The following is a 17,930-nucleotide window of genomic DNA, read 5'->3' as shown; positions in this document are numbered from 1 at the left end:
TAGATGTGGTCTGACTGCCCTGTTCCCTTGTCATCTGTGTGTATGTAAAAGAGAAGTTCTCATTTTTTCCTTCTCAAACCCCTGAGGTATACCCAGCTTAGAACTGGAAATACAAAGGGATCCAATGGTAAAGAAAACATTTTAAAAAGGAAAGGGAGGACTTCTCTGGTGGCGCAGTGGTTAAGAATCCGCCTGCCAATGCAGGAGACACAAGTTCAAACCCTGGTCTCGGAAGATCCCACATGCCGCGGAGCAGCTAAGCCCGTGCACCACAACTACCAACCCTGCTCTCTAGAGCCCATGAGCCACAACTACTGAAGCCCGCGTGCCTGCAGCCTGTGCTGTACAACAAGAGAAGCCACCGCAATGAGAAGCACGTGCACCGCAACGAAGATCTAACGCAGCCAAAAATAAGTAAATAAAACATAATTTTTTTTGTTAATAAAATAAAAAGGAAAGGGAATAAGGCAGAAGGACACCATTTCCTATCTTTGGTATCCTTCAAATATTTGGCACTAATTCCCATCAAGAAATGGCACATAAGACTTAATATTTATACATATTCTTATGTAATTGTCATTTAAGATGTGACTAAAATGTAATTAATAAAATGATATCCCCTGACTATTGTACATCTTGTTGCTGTTTCTCTTTCCTTAACATGCAGCCGTGATTTTGTGTCTTTGGTCCCCAGAGCCTGGTTTCTGTGATGTTACCACAGTGGCTGCCTCAGCAGTCCCAGTCCCAGTCTGCTCAACCAGAGCGGCTCTGACTCTATTTGTAATACATGGTTGGTTTCCCCATAAGATTTACTTTGAGAAAAGTATTCTGTAGCTTAAAAAAAATTTTTTAATATGTTGATTTTGAAAACAGAAAATTAAGAATTGAATTTATTTCCAAATCTATATGGAAATATTCTTCAGACTTAAATACAATTTATGTTATTGAACTTATAAGTTTTCATGGCAACATTGATTGAGTTGGAATGAAACCATGTGTTTTGCAAAATCTAAGGCCTGGGCCACTTTTACCAATTTATGTTAATCTTGAGTGCTCAAATCTGTCAAGTACCAGTCTTCCTTCCTGGGTTTAAACAATCATTGCTGACTGCCATACATGACTTCTATTCCACCCATGTTTTACCAGCAGTTCCTCCTGGCATATTACAGAAAGCTTTTCTCAAGACTCCAGTAGAACAAGGAGAGAAGATTAGCAATGAATTTGGAAATACACATTCATACTTAAGTTTTTTTTTTCCTTGTAGAATTCAGGTTTGGGCTTTGTTTCTGAGAAACAAACCATTTTTTAAACAAAATTCTGCTTCCTACTTGACCAGGAGAATTGCTAAGTTTAGAATTGTTTAGTGTGGTTTCCCTAAGTCCTTTAAAATGCAAAGTGGTTTTAAAGACGCTGGATCATATTTTCAATGGAATTTGGTAAGGCCAGAGTATTCTGTGAGTATTTTTATAAAGATGAAGATACTTTTAAAAAAAGAAAATTGTATAATATATAATAAATTTAAGTTCCACAAACCAGGCAACCACTTGACCTAGGTTTGTGGGCTAAACATAACACAAGGAGGTAAAAAACTGTTTCATCCTGATGTTTGTACCACACAGTGCCTGCTGTTTGGGATTTTTTTTTTTTTTCCTCCTTTCATTTTGCTATTTATTTTGCCTGCTTTGCAGAGCCCTGGTTTTCCTCTGATCTATTTCAGTTATATCTCTAATTTTTTAGTAGTCCTGGCGTAAGTCTTCAGAATTAATTTAATCTAGTCCCAAGTTTCTTCAGATGAATCCAACAAATATTTATTAGGTACCTGTCATGTTCCAGATATGTATGAAAGTAAGACCATGGTCCTTGCCTCCAAAGAACCAAAGAACTCATAGTCTAGTGGGGAGGAAGACACAAACAAGTACTTAGCATGCAGTAGAAGTAAGCCCAAGGGGCTGTGGGGACAGAAAAGGGAACCCATCTCACTGGGGAAGGGAAAGGCTCCTGAACTGAGTGTTAAACAAAGGATAAACTAGTGCAAGCCAAGACAAGAAGTGGAGACATCAAATACAAGGTGGAGAGTGAGGCCCAAGTCTATTGGGAAGGAACCACATCTGTCCTATGAAATCTTAACAAACTTCTCAGATTCTCTTGGTGGCTCTCTCACTTTTCTTCTAAAAGCTACTTTGGCATTTAGCTCAATTTTGCAGTCATTTTTAAATACAAATTTTCTGTTCTCTCACACTCCATAGTCTGAATACCTTTTCCCTGTTCTCTAGTATCTGCTATTTGCATCTTTCCCCTGCCACTAACTGTCATCCCCCACCTTTTTCCTGGAAATACCGAGCTACCAGCCTACTACACTCAGCCACCTGGGCCCTTCTAAATAATTTTTGGCCGTGAAGTTACAAAATGAGTCATAACAAAACTCATTTTGAAGCCCCTTTTTAGCTGGTGAAACCAGCGTTGGTCAATTGTATTTTAGTGCACTTAGCTAGTATGGATTCAGTTACATTAGGTACTCGTCATCATATCCAAGAATAAATATACACACACATACATACACACATGAGTATATATACACATACATGTATATATGTATATGTGTATGCACACACACACTCAAACAACTCCATTCTTCCAAGGGAAAATGCCTTGGTATCATCCTTGATTTCTCTCTTTCTTTCATTCCTCACAGTCAGTATGTCTAGGAATCCTGCTGCCTCTGTGTGCAAAATATATCCCGATTCCTCCACTTCTCCCCATATCCTGTTCGAAGCCCTCATCATCTTGCTCCTGAATTTCTGTACATATATGCCACTATGGCAGGGATCTTTGTGGTTTCATTCATTAATGTGTCACAGAAACCTAGAATAGTGCCTGACACAGCAGGCAGTCAGTTAATATTTGTGGAATAAATGAATTTAATGAACAAATTAATCAATCAATGACACCTTACTGGATATACCAACATTTAGAAGGTTGGTTTCATATTAAAGAGAACCATATTAAGAAAGCCAAAAATTACTCAAGGCAGTTTTTTTCAGTTTCAGTTATATAGCAACTTGGGTGTATTCGACTTTTAAAAATTAGCACTTTACTCCTGTAGGTGGTATTGCTTACTTGTAACCAATTAAAATTAGTTTTGAAATGTTGCCATCAATGATGTTATCCACAAAACAGCCATAAATATAAAAGAATACATTTTGGATGAGAATGCAGTAAAAGGAATGAGTTTTCTGATAAGACTATATCCTATGGAAGTAACAGAACCAAGAAGTCTCATTACTGGTCTACTGTACCCTTTCATGGAGAATTTTTTAAGAAGTTCTATTACTGGATTTAAGGAGCTACATGAAACTTAATAGAAAAAGCTATACTACTTTACTTTTTTCCTTAATACTATACATCTTGCCAAAGAGGAAGAATGCAAGGAAATAAATGGACTTATTTTGTCCTGAATTATTCATATTAATTGGTACATGGCCTGCATTTTTTGGATAACTGCCAATATTTCCCTTTGTGCAGATAAATTTAGCATTTTGCACTACTCTCAGTAAAGCCTCTATCATGTGGAAATTTCAGATGTTTATGATCTGTGTGGGATCTTCTCCACTCCCTGTCATTCCTTGTCAATAGGAATATTTATCTCTTACTGATTTCTCTAATACTTAAACTTGATCAATTGCCAGTGAAAGATACCCTCCCCTCCCCTCCCTAGTGCCCCACCTCCACTGCAGCATTGGTTTCTACATCTGGACTGATCCGAGAGGGGTTTTTTCCTTCCCTAAACCCATAATGTTAGGCCTAAAGTCATAACTGCAGCTCTAGTTTGAAAAATAGGACTTGTGGCTTTCAGGTTGAGAGTTCTATTTTCTGTTCTGATTCTAGGTTTATTCTGTCTGTAAACTCTGGAACCTGAACAGTGTATGCAAATATCAATACATTTCTCTAGCTAAACCGAATTTTCTAGATTATTAAGAAATTACAGAATTATTATTTTTTTTCAGAAATTACAGAATTATTAAAAGTCAGGAGAGGATTTGAGAACAATGGAGAATTCTAATGTTTAAGTGTTTGTAGCACTTTTCGTATCCAAACTAAGATATATAGTTTATCTATAGTAAAATAATAGATATTTTAGTCAAATAATATTAAGAGACAGGCTGGCCTCCTAAGATACTATAGGAATGGAAGAAGTGGGTTCTAAGGTCATAAAAATTGGGAAACCGCTATTCAGTATAAAAGAACCTACAGCAAAGTAAATGATTTTGTTTAAGCTGGCACTTCCCAAACTTATTTGAGGATAGAACCCCTTCTTAAAATAAGGAAACTTTTCAACATGCTTTATAATATTGGTGGAAAGAAAGCAGACACTTCAGTTCTAGTCCTGGCTGAGGCTTTAATCACCATTTTTATTCTTTCAGCAAGTACATATGGAGTGATTACTTTATGCCACACACTATTCAAGATGCTGGCAATACAGGGAACAAACCAGACAAAAGACTCTGTCCTTCTAAGGACTATATTCTAGCCAGAGGAGAAAGACAACAAACAAAATCTGTAAGTAGTGCAGGTACTAAGTGTTTTAGACAAACATGGAGCCAGGGGCAGGAGGTCAGGAGTACAGGGGTTCCAATTTTAAATAGAGATGTAACCTTGAGCAAGTCACTTAACTTTTCTCTGTTTCAAATCTGTAAAATGAAGACATTCGACTAGATGATCTCAAAGGCCCTGCCAGCAGGTCTGCTTTAAGGACCGAGAGTTGTCATGTCAAACTGTGGTATTGCTGGGTCATGAACATCTCATTGAGCATTTGCAGTCACCTTAGTCGAAAAGGCTGGATATTAAAACTTATAGAATCACTGTCAAATAAAAGCTTATGTAAGTTTAAATCATTTGTAATACCCAAAACAGAATACAGTGTTTGTTTGTTTTTTTTTTTTTTTTGCGGTATGCGGGCCTCTCACTGTTGTGGCCTCTCCCGTTGCGGAGCACAGGCTCCGGACGCGCAGGCCTAGCGGCCATGGCTCACGGGCCCAGCCGCTCCGCGGCATGTGGGATCCTCCCGGACCGGGGCACGAACTCGCGTCTCCTGCATCGGCAGGCGGACTCTCAACCACTGCGCCACCAGGGAAGCCCGAACACAGTGTTTATATTAAATAAATGAGGGGAAAAAAACCTTGATGGTCCTATTTTTAATCTAGTGTGTACCTCAGTCCAGTGGAGAAACCTCTGCAGTAAAAGTACCAGTGGCTTTTAAGCAGATGTTAGCATGCCTCTATGAGAAATTTGCAGCAGTGTGCACACTGCCCTTCTGTCCTATATCCTTACGTAAATAGGAGGTCTGTGACTTGATATTGAAATGACCTTTCAGGCAGGATCCCAGTGCCACATGCCTGAACTTGTGTCTCAGAATAATTAGAAGCTTCAACTTACACATCTTGGTATACAGTGTTTATGTTAATTATAAATGTCTGAAAGTTTCCCGAAACTTTGTCTTCGTAGCTTTTTATCAAAGACAGACTGGAGTTTGGGAGGAGGGTTGTGGATTGTGGTCCTAAGCCTTTGATTTTCAGGCTCTCATATTTGGAATGAAAATTAAAATCTACATTTCGAGTTGCCCAGAACATGGTAGTATATTTTTATATTTTTCATTGTGAATAAGAAACTGTTTGGCATCATAGTCTTTGATACTTTTAAAATAATATTTCATTCTTAAGACATTTAGCTAAAAATTTCCAGTAGACCATGGGTTGCTAAATATAAAGGTATTCCCACTGACTTATAGGAAAAGCTCAAAATATTATAATTAAAATTGAGAAGTTCCTGTCATACAAAGGGATGCTCCTCCAAGGTTGTTTCTAAATCAGACCTCAGAATTTCTTTTCCCATGGTGATTAGCCCTGTCTCCAGAAGCTGATCCTAGGCCCACCAATAACGGTCATTTCATTTTAACTCCCTCTCTGCGTATTCCATATTCAAAGGCCAGTTTATAAGAAAATGCTTCATAACCATTCTGGAAGAAATGACTGACTCCTATTTCACTATCTAGACAAGCTGTGGAATAGGTTCCTATATATTAGAGAGAGGAGCGATAAGTATCCACAAGTTCCTCTGAAAGTCTAGTCTCTGAAGTAGGGACTCCGATCCCACTTCAGCTGTGACCCTCAGCAGTCTTACAGGCTCTGGTCCACTCAGAGGTCCCCATAGTTTAGTTCTAAAGCCCCCACTCCTTCACCCCTCCTGCCTGCCCTAATTGTCATACACAACCTGCTCTTTCCATTAAGGCTTTGCCCAAGGAGCCAAACTGTTAGGCCAGCTATAAACATAAGTATTCTTTGTACATACATTTCATTCTGAAGAGTATATCCAGATATTAATGCAAATAAAATTTGTATCTAATTTGTACCATCTCCTTCAGGAAATTAGATATACTAAATCTATAGAGTATATAATTTAAGCTTTTGAAATTTTAAAGATATGAAGATGGCTAGGCAACATCTTGCTCTCAGATCTTTTACAGGAAAAGCCTGAGATTAGGTCAGGCTGTACCATCTGCATTGCTGTTGATCTGAAAACCACCGAGGAAAGGAGACGTAGAAACTTAGTTGTGGCAACTCTGAACTTCATGTTCTCATCATTCCTTAACCTCCAACCCCACTCCAGCTCCTCGGCTGGAGAAAAATACCATGATATTCATCAAGATTCACTTTTGGGTTCCATCATGAACATAATTTGCCCTGATGCCTGCCCCTGCCCCTATCTGCTCACTGCTCACGTACACACCACAGAGTGAGACAGTGGGTTGGAGAGACTTCTGAGAAGTCCTACTGTCATTCTCCATGACACTATCTCTTTTTTTCTTAAATGGGTACTCATTTCTTTAAAGATACCATTTCCCCCTCCACTTCTTCATTAATTTTCAGAAGTCAATAAAGTCAGAATTCCTTAACTTCTTTTCTACCTCTAGCTCTAATCAATAGTCTCTTAACTTGGGCCTTACTGACATCTTAGACTGGGTAACTCTTTGTTGTGAGACTGTCCTGTGTACTGTAAAGTGTTGGGCACTGTCGCTGGCCTCCAGTAGATGCCAGTAGCACCCTCCCACACCACATGTCCCCTGGGGGCAAAACTGCCCCTTGTTGAAAACTGCTGTTCTAATCTATGTGGGATACAAACTTTCAAACACTTCAGTGGGTACATAGCATGGGTTGTGTATTTTTTTTTTAATTTTGTTTCTTTTTGATCTGATTCTTAACTATTCTGTTCATTATGATATTTTTTAAATGACTATAGCTTTTTTTCTATTCAAGATTCTTTTAAAGAATAAGAATATGAAAGTCTTCTATGCCCACCATCAGGCCAGACCCTAATGCTTTGAGTGGTGTGCACAGTAATTAATTCATACAAGGTATTTTTGTTATTAAATCCTCCAAATTTACACAAAGACATACTGTGTGTGTGTTTAAAAATGAAAAAAATGTGTAGGAAGATAATTTTTCACCTTAAGAAGTGTAAATGTTACTTAAGATTAATCACAATTTAGATGATAAGAAAGGAAAAATCTACATTTAAGTATTATAAAGGTTCATTAAGAACTTTCCTGAATGAAATGCTCTGTTTAGTAGATGTCTGAGCTTAAGGACTCCAGTAATTAAGAGTTTTCAGTGAAAGAATATCAAACATTTGTAGAATTTGATTACAGACTCTAGTCACTCCTGCAAAATACAAAAAAAACTGTATGCTATTACTTTTTTAAAATACAACTTAGAATCTCCCAAAACGGACAGTCTTTCATACTCTGATACGGAAAGTGCTCCTGCATTCCCAGACCTGAGCCGCACAGGAAGGAAGACATTAGGCCTAAACTGAAGCCAGAGCCTAGCCTGGAGATGAGCCTACAACCACTGTGGAAAATCTCCACAACCAGGTTCTGCAGATCTACAGGGACAGTTGAGGGGGAAGTTGAATGGAAGTTAAGTGAGTCATGGCTGAGGAAGGGATGTCATTCAAGTGTTCACACCTACATTACCTGTCTACCTCCTGTCCTAGACCTGAAGGAAGCTTTGGGCTACTGGGCACATCCCTTCTCTGACAGCAGAGCCCTGCTATTATTAGGAAAACAAAAGCAGACGTCAGTGAATGCTGTTACACCAGCCTGTGGACAGACTTGCTGTTCCCTTGCATCTCACACAAGCATTCCTTTGGCTCCTGCTCTGCTCCATCTCTATAGGATTAAGAAGTAAAACATTCCATTTCATTTCACTAATGTGGGTTTGCTGACTAGGTGTTCGGTTTGCATGCCCAATAAGACAGCCTGATGAGTACTTACAGAGTAAATTAAGACTTGTTCACAAAGTTCCAGCATTTTAGAACTAGGGGAAATTGGGGAAAATAAAAGAGTAACTTTAGGCCCCCCCAGAGATATAATTTATAGAGTGGATAATTAATGTAGAAGCTTGTTACTCTAGCAATTAGAACTAATTTTAAAAGGGAGTCAAATATAGTTTAAATTCATGAGTGATGGAGGATCTATGGAGTATTATCTAATATTCAACATCTTTGGTGAAATTTAGGCTCTCAAGCTCTATATGGGTCTTCTGAATGAATCTCCTTTGAAAAGATGTTTACCTTTGACTTCTTTCTTTTTTCTTCTCCTTGTTTGTTCATTCCTTCAACAAACATTTATTGCATGTCTGCTATGTACCAGACACTGCAAATTGTCTCCCTTCTTAGCTTTCTTCAGTCTTTTAGGGGGAGGGGTTTGGGATGGAGTTGGTGGCTTTAAATTATTTTCTGTAGATAAAAGATTAGGAGTCTTTATAGAGTGAGCAAGTCAGAGTTGCAGGATGTCCTCAGGGCCAAGTAGAGTTCATACACATTTATGCTTACTAGCATATTCATGAGTTTTATATATATATATATATATATATATATATATATATATATATATATATGTGCCAGATATATATATATATCTAGCAGCCAGTTAGCTCTGAGTCTTAATCTTCCATTGATGTAAAGAACAGATTTGGAGGAGAAGAAAGAGAATTAGAAAACACTTTCTCCCTCCTTGCTTGTCTACTAAATTGCCAAGACCATGTATTTGGAGGCTGGAGAGCAGGAAGTCATATTTTACTTTCTTTCCAATGCATCCTATTCATAATTATCATCTAACACCATGGTGGCCCCCGTAGACCCAAGGGAAGAAAGGTCTTGGGAGCTGGGAAGAGTGGAGCAGTTGAAAGACAGAAGTTTCCAGTTCATTTATTCACAAATGTTTATTAAGCTCCTCCTATGTGCCAGGAAAATGTACCTGGTACAGGGGTTCAGTAATCGAGAGCAACCCTGTCCCTTCACTTATGGGGCTTCCCATCTAGCAGAGAAACCAGACCTTGAGCAAGAGCATAGGAAACATCTGCCTGTTCCACAGTGTTGCCTAGGGCTCAGCCTTGGAGTGCCCTGCAGAATAATCTCTGTAGGCTGCTGACCTTGTTCTGTAAACATGAGGATGAGTACAAGAATCATAGGGCAGGGAGAAACACCCAGCTGTGTTTTGGTGTGAATGTAATTATGGTATTCACCTTATTCTGCTAGTTATTCTTCAAAAATATTGCTCTAAGAAGTAAGAATTAAAATGAAATGTGTATGTAATAAGACAGCAAAAGATTGGGATATGGACTGTATCTCGAGACCATCTAAATATCTAGAAGCTATTTAGCAGCGGGTCATGTAGCCAAAGGCAGAACCTGTGTATCTCAAAAGAGGAAGAGCTTTTTAGCAAGTTCACTAATAACTCTTCCATGTGAACTGTAACCATTTTCTAGTTTGAAAAGAAGGGGGTTCCTCTTATAAATAATTACTGAGCCGATATGATTACTGACTGATACTTCAGGGTAGAAAATGGAAATAAGAATGTGGTAAGTTACAAGCATGCTCGTCAGATTCCTTGAATGATTTGGTAATATAAATGTAAATTTAGATGCTCAAGAGGGCTTCAGTAAAAAATGAATGTCACTTGAAAAACAGTTAAGTCAGTCATCAGATCATTCTATAGCAAATTTATAATTTGAGGTGTTTCTCTCTTTGTCCCCCTTTTAGCTTGTCAAAATCCCTAAAAATGATCCCCCCAACGAAGTGCATACCTTTAACTTCTATTTGTCAAATGTGGGTAAAGACAACCCTCAAGGCAGCTTTGACTGCATCCAGCAAACCTTCTCCAGGTAAGTGCGTTCCAAGGTATGCTGAAGGGAAAATTATTTTTCTTTGAGGGTTTTCTTTTTTAATTCTACAATAAAATACATGGTAGTCATTCCGTAAATATTTACTGACTTGAATGGTAGGGCTCGTTTATTTATTTGAGAAATATTGAGCACATACTATGTGCTAGAAATTATATTTGTCACTGTGGGATACAATCACAAAAATTTTAAGATTCTTGCTCTTGAGGAATTTTTAAGGTCTAGATTTTATACCTATAAAACATGATTTATTTTGTTTATTTTAATTAAAGCAAGTTTGAGGACTTTTTAAGTTTTTATTCACTGAATATAAATAAGAGTGCTTTATAGTATCCTCAGGACTCACACTCATAGATAAAGGAGGAAAATATATGTGTGTCTTATATATCCCCTTCCTCCTTCACTGTGCAAGGCTTGTTTTAAGATAGGTTTTTAAAAATCTTTATTCTGCAGCAGAATGGAAACTAGAAATTAACCCCAGTATAGCAGTCATTTCTGATTTTCAGGGGGAAAAAGGAGGGAGGAAGACAAAAATACACACCCATAGCCCAGGGGTACCCACTGGAACCCTTATCTACTTAGATCCTCTGTAAACAATAAGCTACTTGTTTCACTCTTCTTTGCTGTGGTTGTTTCTGATTAAAGAACGCCCCGAGGAGGAGTTTGTTCTGCCTGTGGATAAAGACAAGGCCTTAGAGCCCCCAACCTCCCGAGAAACCCTGACATTCGCTGCAAGTTCCCCAAGGCCCACAGGGCCGTCCATCCCTATCTCTCCTCTGTGTTGTACTTGAAACTTTAAGTGCTTGCTGTGTGTGGGAGAAAGGAAGGGAAAGTTGTGTTCCAAGTGAGCACAGAAGGCAGAGATACAAAATAAGACACTTCAATGAGAGAGGTCTAAATTTCTTCTCCTATTTAAGGCGACTAAATAACATTTTGCTTTATCTTAATCTGCCATTTTCCCTGAGTATATTTTTTGGTATAAATTGCATGTGTTTTAGACTCTGTAGACTTTTCTGCACTGTCCACGGTGATAGCCACTGGCCACATGGGGCTATTTACATTTCAATTGATAAAAATGAAATAAAATTTAAAATTTAGTTCTTCACTCATACTAACTACGTATTATAGGCTAAATAACCACATGGCTAGTGGTTCTCATAGTGGACAGCACAAACACAGAACATTTTAAATTGCAGAAATTTCTGTGGGACAGCACTGTAATAGATTATAGAATCACCAAGTACCAGGGTCCTTGGTGATTGTGTAGTTCCACCCCTTCACTTCATAGGTTGCATAGCTGGTTGGTTAGTGACTGGGCTGAATGAGAACTGAGTTCTCCTAACTCCTACTTCAGTGTTCTTTACACACCATAGGGCACACCGATTTCTAATTGTGCCATTACCTGTAACACTTGTCTTAAGAGAATTATTTTAGTATAGTGAGAACGTTTTGACATCAAATTGAACTATGTCCCATTAGGAATTTCATTAAAGAACTTAATTCCCTCTTCAAAACCAGGCCTATCATTATAGGTAATATGGTTTCTCCCTTACATCATAAATACCCTGTGTGTTTATTTCTACCTTGTTTGGAGAAAGATTTAAGGTCACTTTACAAAATTATATATGATGTGCCAACAGAAAAGAAACAATTATTGTGAGAAAATTGTCATAAATACATTCATATGATCCAAGTGTGGTATGAATATAAATTGAAATTTGCCATTATAAAAACAAGAGCACTCAGAGTTCCAGTTTTCATCCTGGCAAGAAAACCTTTTTATAATCTGGCTCCACCTTTTCTATTCAGTTTGATTTTTTTATTTTCCATATATCTTGTCTCTCCTACAGTTGTACAAGCTCCTTAAGGGCAGGGGCTTTCTTACACCCATTTTCCAGTCTTACAGTGTTGGCTGAGCTCCATAAATAGATGTTAAAAAAATACATATCGGGCATCCCTGGTGGCACAGTGGTTGAGAGTCCGCCTGCCAATGCAGGAAATAAGGGTTCGTGCCCTGGTCCGGGAAGATCCCACATGCCGCGGGGCGGCTGGGCCTGTGAGCCATGGCCGCTGGGCCTGCGCGTACGGAGCCTGTGCTCCGCAATGGAAGAGGCCACAACAGTGAGAGGCCCGCGTACCGCAAAAAATAATAATAATAATAATAATACATATCAACTAGTCTCCTTTCTTATCTTTCTTTTTAAATCTCCTTGGGCCTCACTTTTCTCATATGTAAGATGGTGGAAATCCCACACTCAAAAATTCCTTGAATCTGCCCATTCACAGGCCTAGTGAAAATATATAATACAGCTCTGTAAGTAATGCATACTCAAGTATAGGAAACAGTGAGCTAGGCTAGAGAAGGACTGTAGGAACATTTATACACATATGTCAAGGTATTTATACTTTTAAGGTAACTAAGTTCAAAAGGGATGAGTGGAGAATTCTGGAGAGTACCTTCTTGCCCACAGGGTTTATAGCTCTATTTTGTTTTCATGTAAAGATCTGTTTCTTGACCTTGGATGGTGAAAACTGTATCTTCATTGTGATTGGCAATAGGTTCAGCTTATTCTAACTATGTAAATTACTTAGTAAATAATAGGGCGAGATGTTGAAATTCAAACTTCCTGCCACCAGACCTTCATACTGCAGACTTTTCTCTACTGCAGTCTTTTCTTCCTACCCATCCTCCCTCCCTACCCCTTCCTTTCCCTCCTTTCACTGGTTTTTCAGCTCAAGTAGGCCTCATTAAAAAAGACAATAAAAACAAAAACCGCCTCCCTTATACTCACTTCTGGACTCGAAGTCTGGCTTCAGTCCCCACCATTCCACTGAAATATGCTCCCCGAATAGAGGCTTTATCTCCTTGCCCATGAACCCAGGGGATGCTTATTGGTTCCTTATTATTCTGGACTTGTTGCCAACATTTCACACTGTGGACCACTCTCTGATTCTTGAAGTATTCTATTCCCATGGCTTCCGTGACACACCGCTCTTCTAATTTCCCTCTACCTCTTTGGTGTCCTGTGGCCTTTTTATCTTCCTATTGATTATTTTAAATATTAGTGTTATTCACAGTCCATTCCCTCCTGAGACTGCTCCTTACTTCTTCAGTCACCAATCATGTCCAACACTGAATTCATTTTCTCTCTCCCACCCGTACTCCGGTGTCTCACATGGCAGCTCCACACACCTAGTAACCTGGGCACAATCTTTAACGACCACCCATCTGACCCCCACCCCCAACCCCCGGCTATTGGCTAATCTCTGACCAAATCCCGTCAATGCTGCCTCCTCACTATCTCTGGAATCTGTTTACTGTTCTGCATTCACACTGCCCTACCCTGGTTCAAGCCTTGCTTCTTGTCTGTAATCCTTCAGTAGCCTCTTAACTGGTCTCCTGCTTTCACAAGAGTGCCCCCTTCCTTCCAATCTGTTCTTCGTCCAGATTGATTTTTCTATGGAATAAATGAGACTGTTTTCAGTCTCTGTTATTCTTGGGGAAAAGCCCAAAATTTATACTATGACCTCCAAAGCCCTGTGTGATGCACTTCTTATACCCTCTTTTCAGCCTCACCTCTAATTGTTCTTGCTAGCTCACTCTGGTCAAGCTGAAAACCTCCTTGTTCCCTCTGGGCCTGTACACATTGGTTATCCCTTTAGAACACTTTTGTCCTTCCCCCTTGTCTAGATATCCCTCTAGATCAGCTTAATCACCACTTCCTCTAGGAAGCCTTTGCCTTGCCCACAAGTCCAGGTGCAGTACCTTCCTGGGGGTTCCCTGTACCCTGTCACTTGTCACACTGCATCATAATTTCTATTGTGCTCATCCTTGTCACCCATTAGAGAGCTCCTTGAAGGAGGGACCACATCTGTCAGTCCCTGTCACAGCCCAGGTACCTCACACATTGCCTGGCACATAGTCTCTGCCCAATAAATATTTATGAGATGAACGAACTGATTTTTTTAAAATAGCATTTGTACAGACAGTTATTAGCAATTTACAAAAAATTTATCAACCCTTATTTCTTAGCATCATAACAAAGCTACTTCCAATTAAGTTTAGAAATAGAATATCAGAGCTGTAGTGACATTTCCATTATTGCTACATTCTAGTCTGTTTTAAAGCCATAATAATTTCTTTTTAAAATACTAGCATAATTGTTACCATAATCCCCTAATATTAGCATAATACTTTGAATACAGAGCCATCTTCCTGGCCAGTGATAATATTCATGATTGTGTAAATAAAAGGTTTCTTTTTTTAATATTTCTGCAAAACTCTGTCCAGTATTTTTCAGTATTTGCTATATCAAAAGATCATCTTATAGAGATTTAACAATGGTAAATATAAAGTTACAATTTTTTAGGGTATTTGGGTGAATAGTAATAAATTAAACTATGATATTTGGCAGTATTTTAGCCTTAAACTTAATATCTTATTAAAAATAAAAAGCATTATTATGGTGGGTCTGTTTCATCTAGTCAGTTCTAAAGCATACATATTATGGTTCCATTAAAAGTAAACTTTTAACATTTCTCACATCACTGGTAGGTAATTCTTTTAAAAATGACAGCAGAACTACAGTGCCCATCAAGACTCTGGTCTTCATTCCAAGTACTGTTTTGTTTTGGTTTTTTTCAACATTTCATGGATTTGGTCTCTGAGATCTCATTTCACCCATTCTACCCAGAATATGGAAAAAAAATGTGATATCAAATGAAGAGGAGAAACTTAAAAATTTTTAAGTAAGCTTTACATTTTAAAGTGACTAATATTAGTTATTTTGAATTGCAAAGTTATTAAAGCTGCTGGTTTGAGGATTATACAATTTCTGCTTGCCTTTATTATGCAAAATGTGGGACATATCTAACAAGGCACCATCTTACCTGACAGCTCTGGAGCGTCCCAGCTCAATTGCCTGGGATTTATACAAGATAAAATTACAGTATGTGCAACAAATGACTCGTATCAGATGACACGAGAAAGAATGACCCAGGCAGAGGAGGAATCCCGCAACCGAAGCACAAAAGTTATCAAACCTGGTGGACCATATGTAGGTTTGTATAGATACCTTTCTCCTTCTTGCTGATTGATTGGAATAATTCAAGATCACTCTAGGTAAATATCGGTAATGTTACTTAATGAAAACACAGCAATTAGTTTTCAGAACACTTTGAAAAACACGGTCAAAAGTCATTTATTCTCTTCTTACTGCTGATAAATTGAAGAGATTGAAAAGTTTTATTTCTTTCATAAATCCCAGATCCTCTATTGGCCATTTGTTATTACTTTACAATACTGGGATCTGCTCAAGTTACTTTACTATGTGAGACTGTGATAGTGGTACTGTTGTGTTTTCTTTGTCACTGGATGATGTAATATCAGTGGTGGACAGCATAGTTCTTATTTTGTACTTCTGGAGAGTTATAGTAAAATCTATTGGTAGAACTTACGAGTTTTCTATTAGCAGAATTTCAAAGGATCTTTGCACAACAAGGAATTTTTATTGCAAAAGTATAAAATGTGCTTATAGCAAAGCATTAGGGTGATGCCTCTTTGGTACCTCAATTGTGATGTCATCTCAATTATGGATCCTCATCCTCATCTCTCCATTAATTAAAAACCTGCCCTTTATTTTCCCTTCAGTTCTTAGTTCTGTTACATTTACAGTTAAATTTGATATTTTAATTTTAGAATAGAAAATAAAGTGTTAATTTTCAAAGATTAAAAAAAAAAAAGAACCTGCCCTACCCCCATCACCTTTATCATCAGCTCATTCAAATATCCATCAAATCGAGGGGAATTAAGACCAGACCAGCAAGATGAGTCTTTCCTTTACGAGCAGTGACCCTGACAGTTTTAAAGAGTTAATTCACAGTGACTATTAACAGTCATAGAGAGAATCACCCAGAGTGAGGATGAGCTCTGTGAGGCCTCGGTAAATTTAATAACACAAGTCACTGGATAGTAAATGATGAAAGGATATTAATTTGAAAATGTAAATGCTAACAAAAAGTCTCTTGAATAACCAGATCCCTTAATCAACATCTTTCCATGGTTTGGTATAATTCTACTTCTGTATTTTCCCATTGCTGACCTAGCTACAATACATTCACCTTTGAGAAGCTCCATTAGTATCTTTAATAGTATTTCTTTGGAACAGAGCCAGTTCTCCTGGGACTTGGTGCTTAGCTTAGATACATTTAGTTTGGTTTAACAACAATTCATGGCTTCCCCAGGTATCTGTACCCAGGGGGCCAGTTTCCTGCCCAGTAAGTTACTAGCAATGAGATTTTTCATCTTCTCTTTCCTGCTGAATGAGGTAACAACTTCCAACCTCCTTTTTTTCTTCTTTATTCTCACAGGTAACTTAATTAACTTTAGTAGGCTAAAGCTCAAATTGTTTTTAAAATGTATAAGATCTGCTGCTCTTAAATTTAAGTGCAAGCTATGAATTTGCTGTCCCTATTGCTTTGAGAGTGTTTTTTAACTCCAATACCACCAATTTATAAACAGTAAAACAAATTGTTGTGTTTGACAAAGGAATAGAAGACTCCAGCAAGCAAAATGATTTTTTTTTCTTCCCAATATAACTATCTGAAAACCTTCACCTTGATTTATTCCAAAGCTTGAAAATTAGCGATGATCACCGTACTTTTCCATTGAAAGATCCTTGGGCATCCCCTATGTTCATGTGTTTTTGTTTGTTTTGATAGGGTTGGTACAGTTCATTCCCAGCTTACACAAGAGACTTTTCAACACCCAGAATTACGCAGGCCATACATGCCCTGATGGTATGGGAATTTTGGAACTTGCAGGGTTTCTTATAAGCACTACAAATAATTTATATACATTTTTTAGAGTGACCACATAGAATTTAAGGTTATCTAAATTTAAATCTGAACCAGATTACATCTATGCCATTTTAAGAAGAGCACACATATGTTCCCCCATGCAGAGCCCCACAGTGACCTCTGCCAGCCAAGTGCTCTGTTAACCTTCTCCTCTGTGCTGTGTCCTCTGTGCCCTGGGCTACTCACCATCACAGCAGTGTTCTTCTTTGGTCTTAAATCTTGTCATTAACATCCTCAGCCCTTTATTCTCTAGGTCAAGTAACCCCAGCTCCTTTTAACTTTCCTTAATATGGCCTGTATCCCAAGCCTTTAATTATTTTTATTGCTCTCCTCTGGACTGCCTCCAGTTCTTCACCTCAGAATTCCAAACTGCACACACTACTCCTAAGAAAAGACTAATCAATTCTGAATACAGTAGAGCAAAAGACTAGTATCCGGATTGGCTTTTCTGGTGTTTCTTTTTTATTTTTTTACTCTTCTTTGTTATGGCATGTTTTGATCTTTTTCTTCTAACTTTATCCATTGCCAGGCCTTTACCAGGTTTCTTTCCTCCCAGGCAGCTCAGTTTGTATCCTCCTGCTTTTTTATCTCAAAACTGACCCATTCAGTTCTTTAAAATGCTAGTCGGTCACCCTTCAATACTAATATAACTCAGCACTTCCTGAGTGCTTGCGATGCACAAGTCACTGGTTAGCACTTTCATGTAGTTATTCATCTAAATCCCACAATCACCCCATGAGCTGGGTTATGATTGCCTCTCAATTTTACATATCAAGTTGTTGGTATCAGCAAATAGCAAATGATAAGAGTTTGGCCTCATTAAAAAGTTATGTT

General features: G+C 38.2%; 1 protein-coding gene across 3 annotated transcripts in view; it reads left to right on the top strand.

Moving 5' to 3' along the window:
• The window catches only part of ELL2 (elongation factor for RNA polymerase II 2), a 103,252-nt gene that overhangs the window by 34,821 nt on the left and 50,501 nt on the right, over positions 1 to 17,930 (top strand). For all 3 annotated transcript variants that reach the window (XM_067031369.1, XM_059061454.2, XM_067031371.1), the window contains exons 3-4: positions 10,099 to 10,220; positions 15,136 to 15,299. In XM_067031369.1, the coding sequence (XP_066887470.1) occupies positions 10,099 to 10,220; positions 15,136 to 15,299 (286 nt within the window). The remainder of the gene's footprint in view (positions 1 to 10,098; positions 10,221 to 15,135; positions 15,300 to 17,930) is intronic.

Source organism: Kogia breviceps, chromosome 4 (genome assembly GCF_026419965.1).
Source record: "Kogia breviceps isolate mKogBre1 chromosome 4, mKogBre1 haplotype 1, whole genome shotgun sequence".
Taxonomy (NCBI): Eukaryota; Metazoa; Chordata; class Mammalia; order Artiodactyla; family Physeteridae; genus Kogia; species Kogia breviceps.
This window is presented reverse-complemented; position numbering and strand designations above follow the sequence as displayed.